The sequence below is a fragment of the Dromiciops gliroides genome, chromosome 2, assembly GCF_019393635.1.
Source record: "Dromiciops gliroides isolate mDroGli1 chromosome 2, mDroGli1.pri, whole genome shotgun sequence".
Taxonomy (NCBI): domain Eukaryota; kingdom Metazoa; phylum Chordata; class Mammalia; order Microbiotheria; family Microbiotheriidae; genus Dromiciops; species Dromiciops gliroides.
This window is the reverse complement of record NC_057862.1, coordinates 460,673,869-460,688,508: the sequence shown is the minus strand read 5'-3', so window position 1 is coordinate 460,688,508 and position 14,640 is coordinate 460,673,869. Positions and strand designations below refer to the sequence as shown.

At 37.5% G+C, this 14,640-nt stretch overlaps 1 protein-coding gene across 1 annotated transcript in view; it reads left to right on the top strand.

Annotated features, from left to right (window-relative positions):
- ARFGEF2 (ADP ribosylation factor guanine nucleotide exchange factor 2) overlaps positions 1-14,640 on the top strand; it is a 128,847-nt gene that overhangs the window by 23,116 nt on the left and 91,091 nt on the right. The window contains 2 exon segments of the mRNA XM_043982845.1: positions 3,053-3,083; positions 3,749-3,872. Of these exon segments, the coding sequence (XP_043838780.1) occupies positions 3,053-3,083; positions 3,749-3,872 (155 nt within the window).

Here is a 14,640-nt window from a genome sequence, read left to right as displayed (position 1 = left end):
GGGAAAGAATTTTATATAAACAAACCTAAATGTGTAAGAAGTATTTCTAATTATTATTATTTTTTTTTGCGGGGCAATGGGGGTTAAGTGACTTGCCCAGGATCATACAGCTAGTAAGTGTCAAGTGTCTGAGGCCGGATTTGAATCCAGGGCCAGTGCTTTATCCACTGCGCCACCTAGCCGCCCCTCTAATTAATTTTTAAATCATCAGTAACTTTAAGGAATACTAATAGTCTTAAAAATTAGAAAGACAATTTAGGCATAGGAGAAAGCAAACAAATTATTGATAAATCTGTTTCAGGTTATTTTAACAGTGGAATTTATTTAGTCTTCATATCCAAGTCTTTCATTGTTTGTTGTGATTTGAATATGTCCGTTGAACATCAGGATTGAGCGTCCCATAGGCTGTGCTTCCATCTTTGCCCAAATAACTCAGTCATCTGCACAGTCCATTTTCTTCCCATACTCAGTAGACTAAGGAATATTCTCTTCCGTTCTGTCCTCAAATTTCTTATGAATATGGAATAATACTGTATTGTTCCCATTGCCTTTTCTTATTTTTTTTTTCTTTTGGGCAGGGCAATGGGGGTTAAGTGACCTGCCCAGGGTCACACAGCTAATAAGTATCAAGTGTCTGAGGCTGGATTTGAACTCAGGTCCTCCTGAATCCAAGGCCAGTGCTTTATCCACTGTACCACCTAGCTGCCCCACCTTTTATTTTTGAATGGCATTTTCTTGACTGCTTACATTTGTTGTTTGTTTTGGAAATTGAAAAATTTAACCACTCTGTGCTTTGAAGTTTGAAGAGAGAGCTTTTCTTTTCTTTTTCTAACAGCAGTGTGAATTCTCTAGATCCTTGCTTTGTATTTAGAAATTGCTGTGGACAGTTTTACGGTATTTCCTGAATTGTGATATTAATTTATCTTTGTATCCAGTCTTTAAAGTCTGTTGCCTTGGCTTGTCTAAGAGTTATGTGTTTTATTTTAGTGTTGTTGATCCTTTAATATTTTTGTGCCTCAGATCTGTTATTCTCTTTCTCTCAAAGCTGATACCTTTTTGGAGAGATTCTCCATCATGTATTCAGTTTTTCCTACTCTACTATTTTTGAATTCTTCATTAAGAACACTGATTTCCAACCCAAATTCATTAATGGTTTCCTCTTTTAAGACAAGTTCTTAACTTGGGATCCAAGAACTTTTTAGAAAAAATTTCTTTTCTTCAATATAATGCATTATCTGCATCTATAAAATGGAGACAATTACATCTATTCTATTATAAAGAGCACATATTATATTTTAAGATATTATAAGGATCATATGAGTAATTTATAAAGTCTTTTGCAAACCTTAAGGTGCTATATGAATACTAATTATTGTTGCCATCATAATTATTTTATTAGTTTACTTTGTAAACCAGTAGTTTACTATGAATTTTATTTTAGCCATTTTAAAGTATTTTATCTGTTTAGAAGCATCTGAGATGGGGGTCCATAGGCTTTGCTAGACTGTCAAATGGGTCCATGGCCCACCAAAAAAAGTTGTTTTAAGAGTTTTGTTTCTCTTTTGAACCATTCTGGAATTTCTTGCTGTCGTGTGATTCCTGAGAAGCTGGTGGGATTCTCTTTCATTAGATAATATTTAACCATTTTCCTTTATTCTATAATACTTGTTCAAAGTGATGTGGTTTTCTCTTGAGGTTTTGTTTATTCCTTATGTTTTATTTTTATCACTTTTGGTTTATCTGCTTGGGCTAAGTTTTTATTTTATGCTTTCTCTCTTGATCTTTTGGTCTTTTAACTGGTATTTCCCATTACTTACATCTGGGAATCCCCTTCACTCTCTCATCCTTCCCCCTTCAGGTACTGTACAGTTCTGTAAAGCTGAGCTGTTGATTGTACTAAGCTTCATTTCTTTGGAGAATATCCTGGTGGACTAGGCTGGGTTCTCTGCCCGTAGTAACCTGTATGTTCTGGAATTCTAAGATAACTAAATATCACAAAATCCCAATTACCAGAATACCATGTGAAGAAATACTGACACATGAATCTAAACCACTAATGGCTTAAAAGTGTTATTTGGTTTTTGTTTGTCTTAGAGTAGATGCTAGACAGTATCTCTATATATAACACAGTTATGATGTGCTGCAGTTTAATGTTTTATTATTTTTAAATGCCAATCAGAGGGGCATCTAGGTGGTGCAGTGGGTAAAGTACCAGCCCTGGATTCAGGAGGACCTGACTTCAAATCCAGCCTCAGACACTTGACACTTACTAGCTGTGTGACCCTGGGCAAGTCACTTAACCCCTATTGCCCCACAAAAAAATAAAATAAAATAAAATAAAAGTAATGTTATGGGGCAGCTAGGTGGCGCAGTGGATAGAGCACCGGCCCTGGAGTCAGGAGTACCTGAGTTCAAATCTGGCCTCAGACGCTTAACACTTACTAGCTGTGTGACCCTGGGCAAGTCACTTAACCCCAGTTGCCTCACTTAAAAAAAAAATGCCAATCAGTATTTTATTTTAAAGCAGGGTTCCTTTTTTTCTTTTTTCTTTCTTTCTTTCTTTTTTTTTTTTTTGTGGGGCATTGAGGGTTAAGTGACTTGCCCAGGGTTATACAGCTAACAAGTGTCAAGCGTCTGAATCCTGATTTGAACTCGAGTCCTCTGGAATCCAGGGCCAGTGCTTTATCCACTGTGCCACCTAGCTTTCCCCAGTTTACTGTTTTAATAAGTGTAGAGAACCTAAGATCTAGGATAAAATTTCTCTAAAGGGAAAAAAAAAATCCCATATCTTGGTAGTGGATTTAAAAAAACAAAAACCCAACCTGCTATTTTGGTGTTATCTTAAACTTTATTCTTTCTTGACACAACCAACTATCAATCTGTTTAATCCATATTTTTACAAAGCAACCTGCTTCACTTTCTATAACCACTATTTTGTCTTCCTTGTAACCCATATTGTAAAAATTTAGAGTTGTTAAGTCTAAAAAAAAGTCAAACATATTCTGCTTCATGTATCTAATGTAACTACCCTTTTTTCCTCTTTCCTTTCTAGATGAAATTAAAGCAGAGCTAGAAAAGCAAAGGTAAGCTGTGGGGCTTAGCTGTGGTTATCCATTGTTAAACATATAAGGGAAGTGACTTGTCCAGGTTACACAGCAAGTTAGTCCCAGAGCTGGAAATAAACCTCTTGTCTCTCTGCCTCCAATTTCAGTGTTCTCCCCATTATATTATCCTGCTTCTCACATATATGGAAAATAGTGAAGAGTTTACAATAGTCTTTAAACTTTTTTTCATACTACTTGTGGTTAGTAACTACTATACAAATAATGGGATATTAGGTTACTGGACTCAGGACAATCAAGATAACCTTCATGCTAATGTTTGATCTCTTTTTGACTGTAAGATCAAAGACTTAGTCTTTTACAGAGTTATGTTACCTTAGGCATATGGAAAGTTTACATATGTGAAAATCCTTGCTTAATAATGGTGCAAGTTGGTCTCTTTCTAGCAGTATAACTGTGACTGATACTAAGATTCAGTACACAGTGACACAGATATATATCAGCTAAAAAGGGATCTTGCCTACTGCTTGTGATACTTGTGTGTCCCTTAATGCAGGGGATTAAACTTTTAATGATCTAGATCACAATAGTCATATTTAATTTGAAAACTGCATTTAGAAGGGGTAGTTCTTAATATGTTTACAACTTTTTTTCCCCCCTCTTTACCCTTCCTTTTGTTAAACCAGACCTGGGGCTGCTGTACCACCAAAAGCAAACTTCATCGAGGCTGACAAGTATTTCCTTCCATTTGAACTAGCCTGTCAATCAAAATCTCCACGGGTGGTCAGTACATCACTAGACTGCTTGCAGGTATTGTGTTTAAACTTGACTCTGACATGAATTTTTTAAGGCCAGAAATTTTAAGTTTCAGAGCCAGAGATTAGCTATTGCATAAGAACATTATGGGTATCCAGAAGAATTTTGGAAATAAAAGAGAAGTGAATATTTGCTCTTTCTGCTGAGGGTTGTATGGAAGTAGTCTTTATATTTTAAATAAAGAGAGACCAACCAGAATGATGAAGCAGAAGGAAGGAGTACAGCCCAGCTTTCCTCTACAATTACTCCATAGAACTCTAGGAAATGCAACAGACCAAATCTTGATAGAGAAATAAAAGGAAAAAATCATGGCAAGTCATTTTGTTCCAGATGAGGTTGGCATATAGAGACAAAGAGGTTTGTGGACATTGGACCTAGCTAGAAGGTTCCACATAGAACCTTCCAGTGTAGAGACTGAATAGAAGTCTGGAGGTGTACACTTTGGCAAGAAGAAGGGCCTAATACTGTTGCCCTTTGTTGTAGCAAAGACAGATGCCAGTTGGAAATTGTGGCATATACCCTAGAGCGGGATATGAGAGCAAATGTAGACTAAGGAGGGGACTTGCACGTGGTATGGCAGAGTAGAACGAGTAGCAATTGCAGGCCTAAGACTGGGTAGTGAGCAAAGAGTAAGAACAGAAGAGATCAGAAGCAGTGGTGCTCTAACCCTTTGAACAGCAGTATCTCAGGTCCAGCTTCCATCTCATTTTGAAGCCTACAGCAGAAAAACCATGGGAGAGAGCTAAGACCAGTGGGAACCCTAGAATTCTGTTGTGTTGAACCTGTTGTGCTGAACTATAAGCTAGTTTACTATGATTGGTTCTAGGAGGAGTTTACTGGAGCTCCAACTAGAGGCAAGCCCATAGCTCTTTTGCTCACACCCAAACCAAGGTTAGGAACTCACATAGTTGAAATAAAGAGGGATGTGATCAGATTTCACACTGGATCAGACAACTTTAGGGTCACTGAAAGCATACAGGTCCCCAGCCTGAGTTGGTTCTGAGATCTTTAAAGGACGTACTACTCAATACCCAGAAAAAGTCATATTCAAGATGTAAGAAAAGCAAGACCTAGACATTTCCTCCAGAATTATACCGAGCCTGGCCCTAATGCAGAAAGGCTAGAGGAATGAGTAAGAGTCCCACAGGGGGCAGCTAGGTGGTGCAGTGGATAGAGCACTGGCCCTGGATTCAGGAGGACCTGAATTCAAATCCAGCCTCGGATACTTGACACTAGCTGTGTGACCCTAGGCAAGTCACTTAACCCCAATTACCTCACCAAAAAAAAAAAAAAGAGTCCCATAATCCCACAATAAAAACTCTTATGGTGACAGAGACACCCAAGACATAAATCCAGAAGAAAGGAATGACTCTTTAAGCAAAGCCTCAAAGAACAACACAGTTTGGGCACAAGTTCAACTAGAATTCCCAGAAGAAATGAAGCAAGAGTTTAAGCAAGAATTTTAAAATTACTTTGTAAGTGAAAGGAGAGTACTAGAGTAATAAACTGGAAAAGACATGGAGTCTATCGAGAAAAGACTTGAAAAAGAGAACAGTTTAGTACAAGAGTTATAAAACTTATCTAAATGGGTGCAGCTGGGTGGCGCAGTAGATAAAGCACCGGCCCTGGATTCAGAAGGACCTGAGTTCAAATCCAGCCTCAGACATTTGACACTTCTGTGTGACCCTGGGTAAGTCACTTAGCCCTCATTGCCTACCAAAATAAATAAATAAATGAATGAATGAAAATAAGACTTATCCAAGCAGCAAGCTCCTTGAACATTAGAATGAACCAAAAAGAAGTTAATGATTCCATAAGACATCAAGAAATATGGAAAAAAGTCAAAAGACTGAATAAATAGAAGAAAATGTAAGATACTACAGTTCAAAAACAACTAACAATGAAAATATATCAAATAGGGGGTAGCTAGGTGGTGCAGTGGATAGAGCACTGGTCCAGGATTCAGGCGGACCTGAGTTCAAATCTGGCCTCAGACACTTAACACTTACTAGCTGTGTGACCCTGGGCAAGTCACTTAAGCCCAATTGCCTCACCAAAAACAAACAAACAAACAAACAATAAATAAATAAATAAATAAATAAAGGACAGCTAGGTTGCACAGTGGATAGGGCGCCCGCCCTGGATTCAGGAGGACCTGAGTTCAGGTTTGGCCTCAGACACTTGACACTTACTGGCTGTGTGACCTTGGGTAAGTCACTTAACCCTCATCGCCCTGCCCCCCCCAAAAAGAAAATATATCAAATAGAGATAATTTGAGAATCATTAGAATCCCTGAAAGCTATGACCAGTGAAAGAGGCTTCACATCATATTGCAAGAAAACTATCCAGATCTCTTAAATCAAAAGGCAGAGTGAAAATTGAAAGAATTCACTAGGGGGTAGCTAGGTGGTGCAGTGGTTAAAGCACCGGCCCTGGATTCAGGAGGATGAGTTCAAATTCGGCCTCAGACACTTGGCACTAGCTATGTGACCCTGGGCAAGTCACTTAACCCTCATTGCCCCGACCAAAAAAACCTCTTAAACCCCCAAAATGAAAACTGCCAAGACCATTATAGTTCAAATTCAGACCTTCTAGGTCAAAGAAAAATTACTGAAGTCAGAAAGAATTAAATTATTGAGTATCTTACAGTGAGGGTGACACAAGATTTAGCAGTCACTATTTTGAAGAATTGTAGAGATTGGAATTCTAGAAGACAAAAGCTATAGGCTTACAATCAAGAATAGTTTATATAGCAAAACAGTATAAGGCTCCAGGGGGGGAAAAATGGATCTTTAATGAAAGAGGGATTCCAAGTATTCCTGATGAAAAGATCATAGCCGAATAGAAACTTCAAAATTTTAAAAAAAGTCAAGATAAACAGCCAAAAAAGGATGAAATGTTTACATTCTAATGGGCTGATGGTACATGTGTTCCCTTAGTGAACATAGTTCCATGAGGGTTTACATTCTAATGGGCTGATGGTACATGTGTTCCCTTAGTGAACATAGTTCCATGAGGGTTCATAGAGGGAATCAAGTCAGAAGGACTGGGGGAGGTGTTGATAATCTCAAAAGAAGAAAGAGAGGGGGAAAAGGAATATAGTAGGGGGAGAAGAAAGAGGGATGGAAAGTAGCTCATATGATCTGAGTATGGAAGTGGAAAACTATACAACCAAGGGGAACAATGTGAGAGAAGTGGGTGATATTTGAACCTCACCAACATCAGAACTGGTTAACAAAGTGATGAATACACGTATATAGTTTGTTGCAAAAATACATTTCACTCAACTGGGAAATAGGAGGCATAGATATTATGGGGGAGGGGAAAATAACTAAAGGGTCATAAGCAAAACAAACCCTAACCATGGAGCAGGATGAATCTCAAAGAGACTTCTAAAAGGAATGAAAGGAAAAGAACCTAACCCTGGATAAATGAAAGAGAAGATAGTCAGAAGAACAAAGGGTTAAATAAGATCTAGAGCTCTGCTGCTAAACATACTTGTGTTTACTGCCCTTGTCTTCCTAGAGAGAGTGGGAAATGGAGAGGGAAAACTATAAGAGAACAGAATGGAGTGAAATACACAATTAATGATAATAAATGAATATGAAGGGACTCATAGAGGGGAATGAAGATAGCAAAATGGATTAGAAATCAGAATCAAACAATACATTTATAAGAAGCACATGTGAAACATTAAAGTTCATAGGGAGGGGGCAGCTAGATGGCGCAGTGGTTAAAGCACCGGCCCTGGATTCAGGAGTACCTGAGTTCAAATCCGGCCTCAGACACTTGACACTTACTAGCTGTGTGACCCTGGGCAAGTCACTTAACCCCCATTGCCTAAAAAAAAAAAAAAAAAAAAAGTTCATAGGGAGTTAAAGTGAGCGGCTAGAGTAAAATCTATTATGCTTCAAGTGAAGTGAAAAGGCAGGGGTGGCCATAAAGATCTTAGACAAGGCTATAGAACCCCCCCCCCCCCAAAAAAAAACCCCAAACTTTAAAATGAGAGAGAAACAGACTACATTATGCTGGAAAGTATCATAAACAGTAAATTAATATCAATGCTAAATGTATGCACCAAGTGATAGAGCTTCTAAGTACTTAAAAGAAAAGTTAAATGAATTACAGGGAGAAATAGTAAAATAGTGAGACTCTGTTCAGAACTATGCAGATTTAATATTTTTGAAAACAAGAAATAAGTTAAGGACATGAATAGAATTTTAGAAATTTAAATATGACAGGTTTCTGGTGATTATTGAATGTGAATTAGGACTGTACATATTTTTCAGCTGTTACTGTCATCTTGACACAAACCAGCCATGTATAAAAACCACACAGACAGATGCAGAACAGAAATGTTAAACACATCTTTTATGAACCACAAAGTAATAAAAATTATATTCAATAAAGGGCTACTGAAGAAACAATACAAATTAATTGACTACTAAAGACAAATAATTCCTAAAGAATGGGTCATTATGGGAGCAGCTAGGTAGTACAGTGGATAAAACACTGGCCCTGGATTCAAGAAGACCTGAGTTCAAATCAAGCCTCAGACAATTGACACTTACCAGCTGTGTGACCCTGGAGAAGTCACTTAGCCCTCATTGCCCTGCAAAAAAAAAAAGAAGAAGAAGAAGAAGGGGTCATTGCTAGGCTGCAATTCCAGGCTGATGGCTGAGAGTACTGGATTAGAAGCATTGCTATTCCCATGCAGCTCTTGTGGTTCAGGGTGCTGGACTGTCCCCATCAGGGTCTATGGGGAGATGGTGGTCAAGGTGATAGTGGTGGTTTGGCTTATCTGACACATTCTGCCTCTTGTCTCTTCCTCTTACTGCTTCCTCCAGGCTGGCTTGTCTGATATGTGTGTGACAATTAGTTGGCGGTTGGTGGGGATGGCTAGCACCACCTCTATAGGATTTCCTTCCCTGGATGATGGCTGTTAGGGTAGTTAGGGGAGGGGGGGGAGGGTACTACTACTCCAGTTGCTTCTCTGACTATTTTCTTGTTGGTGGCAGTTTGTCAGTATTTGTTGCTGATGGTAATGAGGAAGGTTCTTCATAATGATTCATTCTTTTGATGGTTGTGGGGGCTGGGCTGTGAAAGCAGGACTAGTGGTTGAGGTCTGGAGGGAGAGAAACCTATTTCCAGGACTCTTAGACTCAGGCTTCTGAGCTATCTCCCTCAGGATCCGTGGGGAAGTAGTAGGCAGAGTAGTGGTAGTGGTGTGACTTGCCTAGTACATATTGCCTCTAGTCTCTTCTTCATGATACCTTAGTGCTTTAGCTAGACTGACTTGCCTGCCTGTATTATTTTGCCCAATTATATGGCAATAAAATGAATTACCTAAATGAAATACATGAATATTTTAAAGTATAAAATTCTTAAATTAACAGTATGAGAAATAGTTAACCCAATCTCAGAAAAAGAAATTGAACAAGTCATAAATGAGCTCTCAAAGATAAAACTCCTGAACTATATGGATTTACAAGTAAATTCTATAAAACTTTCAGAGAACAATTATTCTGATGTTATATAAGCTGCTTGAAAATATAAGAAAAGAGGCCCTACCAAAATTCCTTTTTTGATACAAATATTTCTTTGAAGGTGACCTTAATAAACATTGATATAGGGGCAACTAGGTGGCGCAGTGGATAGAGCACCAGCCCTGGAGTCAGGAGTACCTGAGTTCAAATCCAGCCTCAGACACTTAACACTTACTAGCTGTGTGACCCTGGGCAAGTCATTTAACCTCAATTGCCTCACTAAAAAAAGAAAAAATTAAACATTGATATAAAAATTTCAAGTAAAATATCAGGAAGTAACTTATAGCAATATATCATGGAGTACATATACTATGGCTGGGTTGGATTTATGCCAGGAATTCAGGGTTGGTTCAATATTTGGAAAACTATCATTATAATAGGCCATATAAATAACAAACTTTAAAAAATCTAATTTATCAATAGATGTAGACAAAGCTTTTGACAAGATATACCACATTCCTGTTAACACTAGAATTTACAGGAATAAATGGATCTTTCCTTAATATAAGTAGGGGGGAAGGGAAGATGATAAACATTTATGTAGCACCTACTATGTATCAGGCACTGTATTAAGCACCTTAAAAATATCTCATCTAAAACCAAGGGCCGGCATTGTCTGTACTGGGGATAAACTAGAAGCCTTTCTATTAAGACTGAGGATAAAGCAAGGATTTCCATTATCACTATTACAATTTGAAATAGTGCTAGAAATAGTAGCTGCAAGACAGAAATTGAGGCCAAGCAGAAAAAAAAGTATAACTTTTTGCTGATGATAGCGTGGTTTACTTAAAATTCCTTAGAGCACTTGCTAAAAAATTAATTAGGGGCAGCCAGGTGGCACAATGGATTGCAGACTGTATAATATACTTGGGAGTCTACCTACGTGTGTGTGTGTGTGTGTGTGTGTGTGTGTGTGTGTGTGTGTACATACACACCCCCAACACAATTATGTTGAAGCTGTTTTAATTAATTTTATATATATACATATATATAAAAGGGCTTTGTGAATACAGCTACAAAACACTTCACAGAATAAAGACATCTAAATAATTGGAGAAATATTAATTATATATGGGTAGGCTTGGCTGACATTATATAAATGACAGCACTAACTAAATTAATTTATTTAATTAGTGTCATGCCAGTCATACTTCCAAAGGATTACCTTCTAGAGCTAGAAAAAAAATAATAATCAAGGAAAAATAATGAAAAAAGTTGGAAGGAAGGTAATATGGAAATACTAAGTTTCAGACTGTCCTATAAAGTAAATTATCATCTAAACAATTTGGTAACTGCTTAAGAAATAGAGAGGTAAGTCAATGAAACAAATTAGGTATACAGTGTACAGAAGCAAATGGGCATTGTAACTAGTGTTGATAAACCCAAAGATCCCAGCTACTGGGGCAAGAACTCACTATTTGATAAAAACTGCTGCCTAAACTGGAAAGTAGTCTTACAGAAAATAGGCATAGACAAGTCTAACACTATGTACCAAGATAAGCTCCAAATGGATATGTGAATTGAATATAAAGTATCATAAGAACAAATGAGGGGCAGCTAGATGGCGCAGTGGTAAAGCACCGGCCCTGGATTCAGGAGTACCTGAGTTCAAATCTGGCCTCAGACACTTAACACTTACTGGCTGTGTGACCCTGGGCAAGTCACTTAACCCCAATTGCCTCACTAAAAAAAAATTAAAAAAAAAAAAGAACAAATGAAAGGAACAAACAAGAAATTATCTTTTAGATTTATGGATAGGAGAAAAGTTGATGATGAAACGAGATAAAGAAGATCCGCAGAAGATAAAATGGACAATTTTGGTTACATAACATTTAAAAGGTTTTGCATAAACAAAGCCAATAGAGCTAAGATTAAAAAGCAAACAGTTATCCAGGAAAAAGCTTCGCTGCAGTTTTTCAGAAAAAGATCTCATTTTCAAGATGTATGATGAACTGATTCAAATTTATAAGAGTAAGAACTACAGTTGATAAATAGTCTAAAGATATGAATAGATAGTTCTCAAGAAAAATAAATCCAAAGCCAAATGAAAAAATGTTCTAGATCACTAATAATTAGTGAAATACAAATTAAAGCAACTCTTAGGTTCCACGTTATACCCCTCACATTGGCAAAGCTGACAAGAGGAAAATGACAAGTATTGGAGCTGTGGGGAAACAGCTTATTCTAGTGCGTTACTGTCAGACTGAAATTGAAATGGGAGCCACTAAACCATACATAAGGATCCCTATGGGCTGCAAATTAAATTAGAAAACTACACATTAATATTATCTGCATTTTATTGTATTTTATTTGTTTTGTCAAATATTTCTCAGTTACATTTTAATCTTATTCAGGCCACACTCAGGAGTATTGTGGGTCATGTATTTGACATCTTTGCTCTAGTGCACTATTGGTAGAACTGTGAACTGATCTAGTCATTCTGGAAAGCAATTTGGAACTTTGCCCAGAAAATTACCCAACTGTGCATACCCTGTGACTCATCTCTACTACTACTTGTTCTGTACCACCAAGAGATTTCAAAGAAAGGAAAAGGACTCACATGTATATTAATATTTATAGCAGCTTTTTTTGGAAACTAAGAGGGTGCCCAACAACTAGGGAATGGCAATGGTATATTAATGTAAATTTTGGTATATTAATGTAATGGATCACTAATGTACCTTAAGAAATGATGAAGGGGACACTTTCAGAGAAAACAAGGGAGACTTCAGTGAAGAATAAAGTGAACAAAACTAGAAGAACAGTATATATAATAACAATAGCATTTTTTTTTTTAGTGAGGCAATTGGGGTTAAGTGACTTGCCCAGGGTCACACAGCTAGTAAGTGTTAAGTGTCTGAAGCCACATTTGAACTCAGGTACTCCTGACTCCAGGGCTGGTGCTCTGTCCACTGCACCACCTAGCTGCCCCCAACAATAGCATTATAAACACAACTTTGAAGAAATTAAGAATTCTGATCAAAGCAGCAACTATGATTCCAAAGGGCAAGACCAGTTCAGGAGTTTGTTTTGCTTGCCTACACATATTTGTTATAAGTTTTTTGGGTTGTTTTTCTCCCCAATATGGAGAACGGTGGGAGAAAGGGAAAATAAATTTTTATTAATTGAAAAAAAATTAATCTGAAGAAATGTAAGTGACAGCTTAGGCCAGAAAAGAAATTTTGGGCAAATTTGGTGTACTTACACAGAACTTTTATTACTTATCCCCTTTCTTGATGATATTAAGGATTATTTTATTTCAAGTAGATCTACAGAATCTTGGTGCTAGAAGGAACTCAAACTCACGTATTTTACAAATCAGAGAAACAAGGCTCAGAAACATTAAAGGACTTGTTCAAGGTCAGAGCTAGTAAGTGTTAAAGCCAGGATTAAAACCCACATCTCTAAGAGCTGTGTTAGTTTCAGAGGACCACATCTTCTATTAGACAATCCTCTTTAAAAATAAAAAAGAGGGGCAGCTAGATGGCACAGTGGATAGAGCATTGGCCCTGGAGTCAGGAGTACCTGAGTTTAAATCCGGCCTCAGACACATAACACTTACTAGCTGTGTGACCCTGGGCAAGTCACTTAACCCCAATTGCCTCACTAAAAAAAAAAAAAAAGAGTCAAAGGAAAGAAGTTTAATAAAGAAAAAATTTTGAGGGCTTTAAAGCTATATTAAATAATAATTATACATACCTCTATAAATATTATATTAAAGAGCCTCCATAAAAGTGCTAGTTTAATGCCTTCTGTGACATTTAAAATTTAATGTGTGGTCACCTTAAATTAGAAGCTTTAGCATCAGTCTTTGGGCATTAATCATTTATTAAAGCATGTCAGGTATTCATGTGGAGTTCAGAAAGTTAAGAAGAGGCCTGTCTAGCCTAGAGTTCCAGCCTGGTCTGGTTCTTCCTCAAGTCCTCCACCACAAGCCTGCTTCAACCATGAACTCCTCAAACTGAGTGTAGAAGCTTTTTATAGTTCTGGAGCAGAGGCGGTCCTTACACACTGCTTCAAGTTGATTGGTTAGCATCATCCAAATCCATTGGTTCACTGGACTCGAAGGTGTTCTCGGGTTAAGTTCACAGTCCTTAGCTTCTGAGAACAATACCTTCTTTTTTTTTTTTTTTTTTTTGGCGGGGCAGTTGTCGTTAAGTGACTTGCTCAGGGTCACACAGCTAGTAAGTGTTAAGTGGCTGAGGCAGGATTTGAACTCAGGTCCTCCTGATTCCAGGGCTGGTGCTCTATCCACTGCCCCACCTAGCTGCCCCCTAGAACGATACCTTCTTAAGGGCTAGCCAGGTGTGGTTACAATCTAATTAACTTGAAGTAGGCTAATCAGTAAAGTCAATCACTCTCACTTAATTCAGTCAGTTTAGATTAATCTCCAGGTGAGCCTTTGAGTATCTGCCAAATCCTATTATTTTCTCACATTCCCTCCTGTGTCTCATTAAAAAACATTGTTTCCTTAATGAAGCAATAACATTACAGATACTTATGACTAACGATGTAAAGGGAATGAAAAGAGAGAAAAGAAATTGAGGGACGCATTGACAGTAAACTAAAGGGGGCATTCCCCTTTAAAAGGTGGACATTACAAATAGTGTAAAACAGGAAAATGTCCATTTAAGTCTTTGGAAGTCTTTTCTCAGATGATTCTTGGGATGTCCTCTGGGTGTAGTTGTGGAATGGAAGTCTTTTCAGGTGTTTCAAATATGTAGATGCTGGTAATCAGCCAGAAGGTTTCCTACAAAATTGATCTTAACACAACTTTAAATAGCTTTGCCCATAACCAAATCAAACAATGAGAGTTCTCAAAAACATATCTAAGGAAATTCAGAATCTTTTAAAGATATAATAAAAGCAAAAATGGATTTTTAAAAAACTTAATATTACTGTAAACCCCGCTGTGGGGGGTTTAAAAAAAATCTTTGTTTCATCACTTTTTGCATCATCTACCTAATTATCCTCATGCCATTATGAGAAATTAAAGAATCTAATATAATTGGTAGCAGATGTCAAGGCTAAATCCAACATTGTATTTATTATGATACCTGAGATAATTATGGGGGTTACCATAAAAGAACAGAGAAATGATGAGAGATGAACATTCCCACACATGAGCAATATGTACAACCCATGCAGTATGCCAGGCTTAAAATAGGTGGATGAGATATACATCCATGCCACCTATCATATTGAAGGAAACTGAG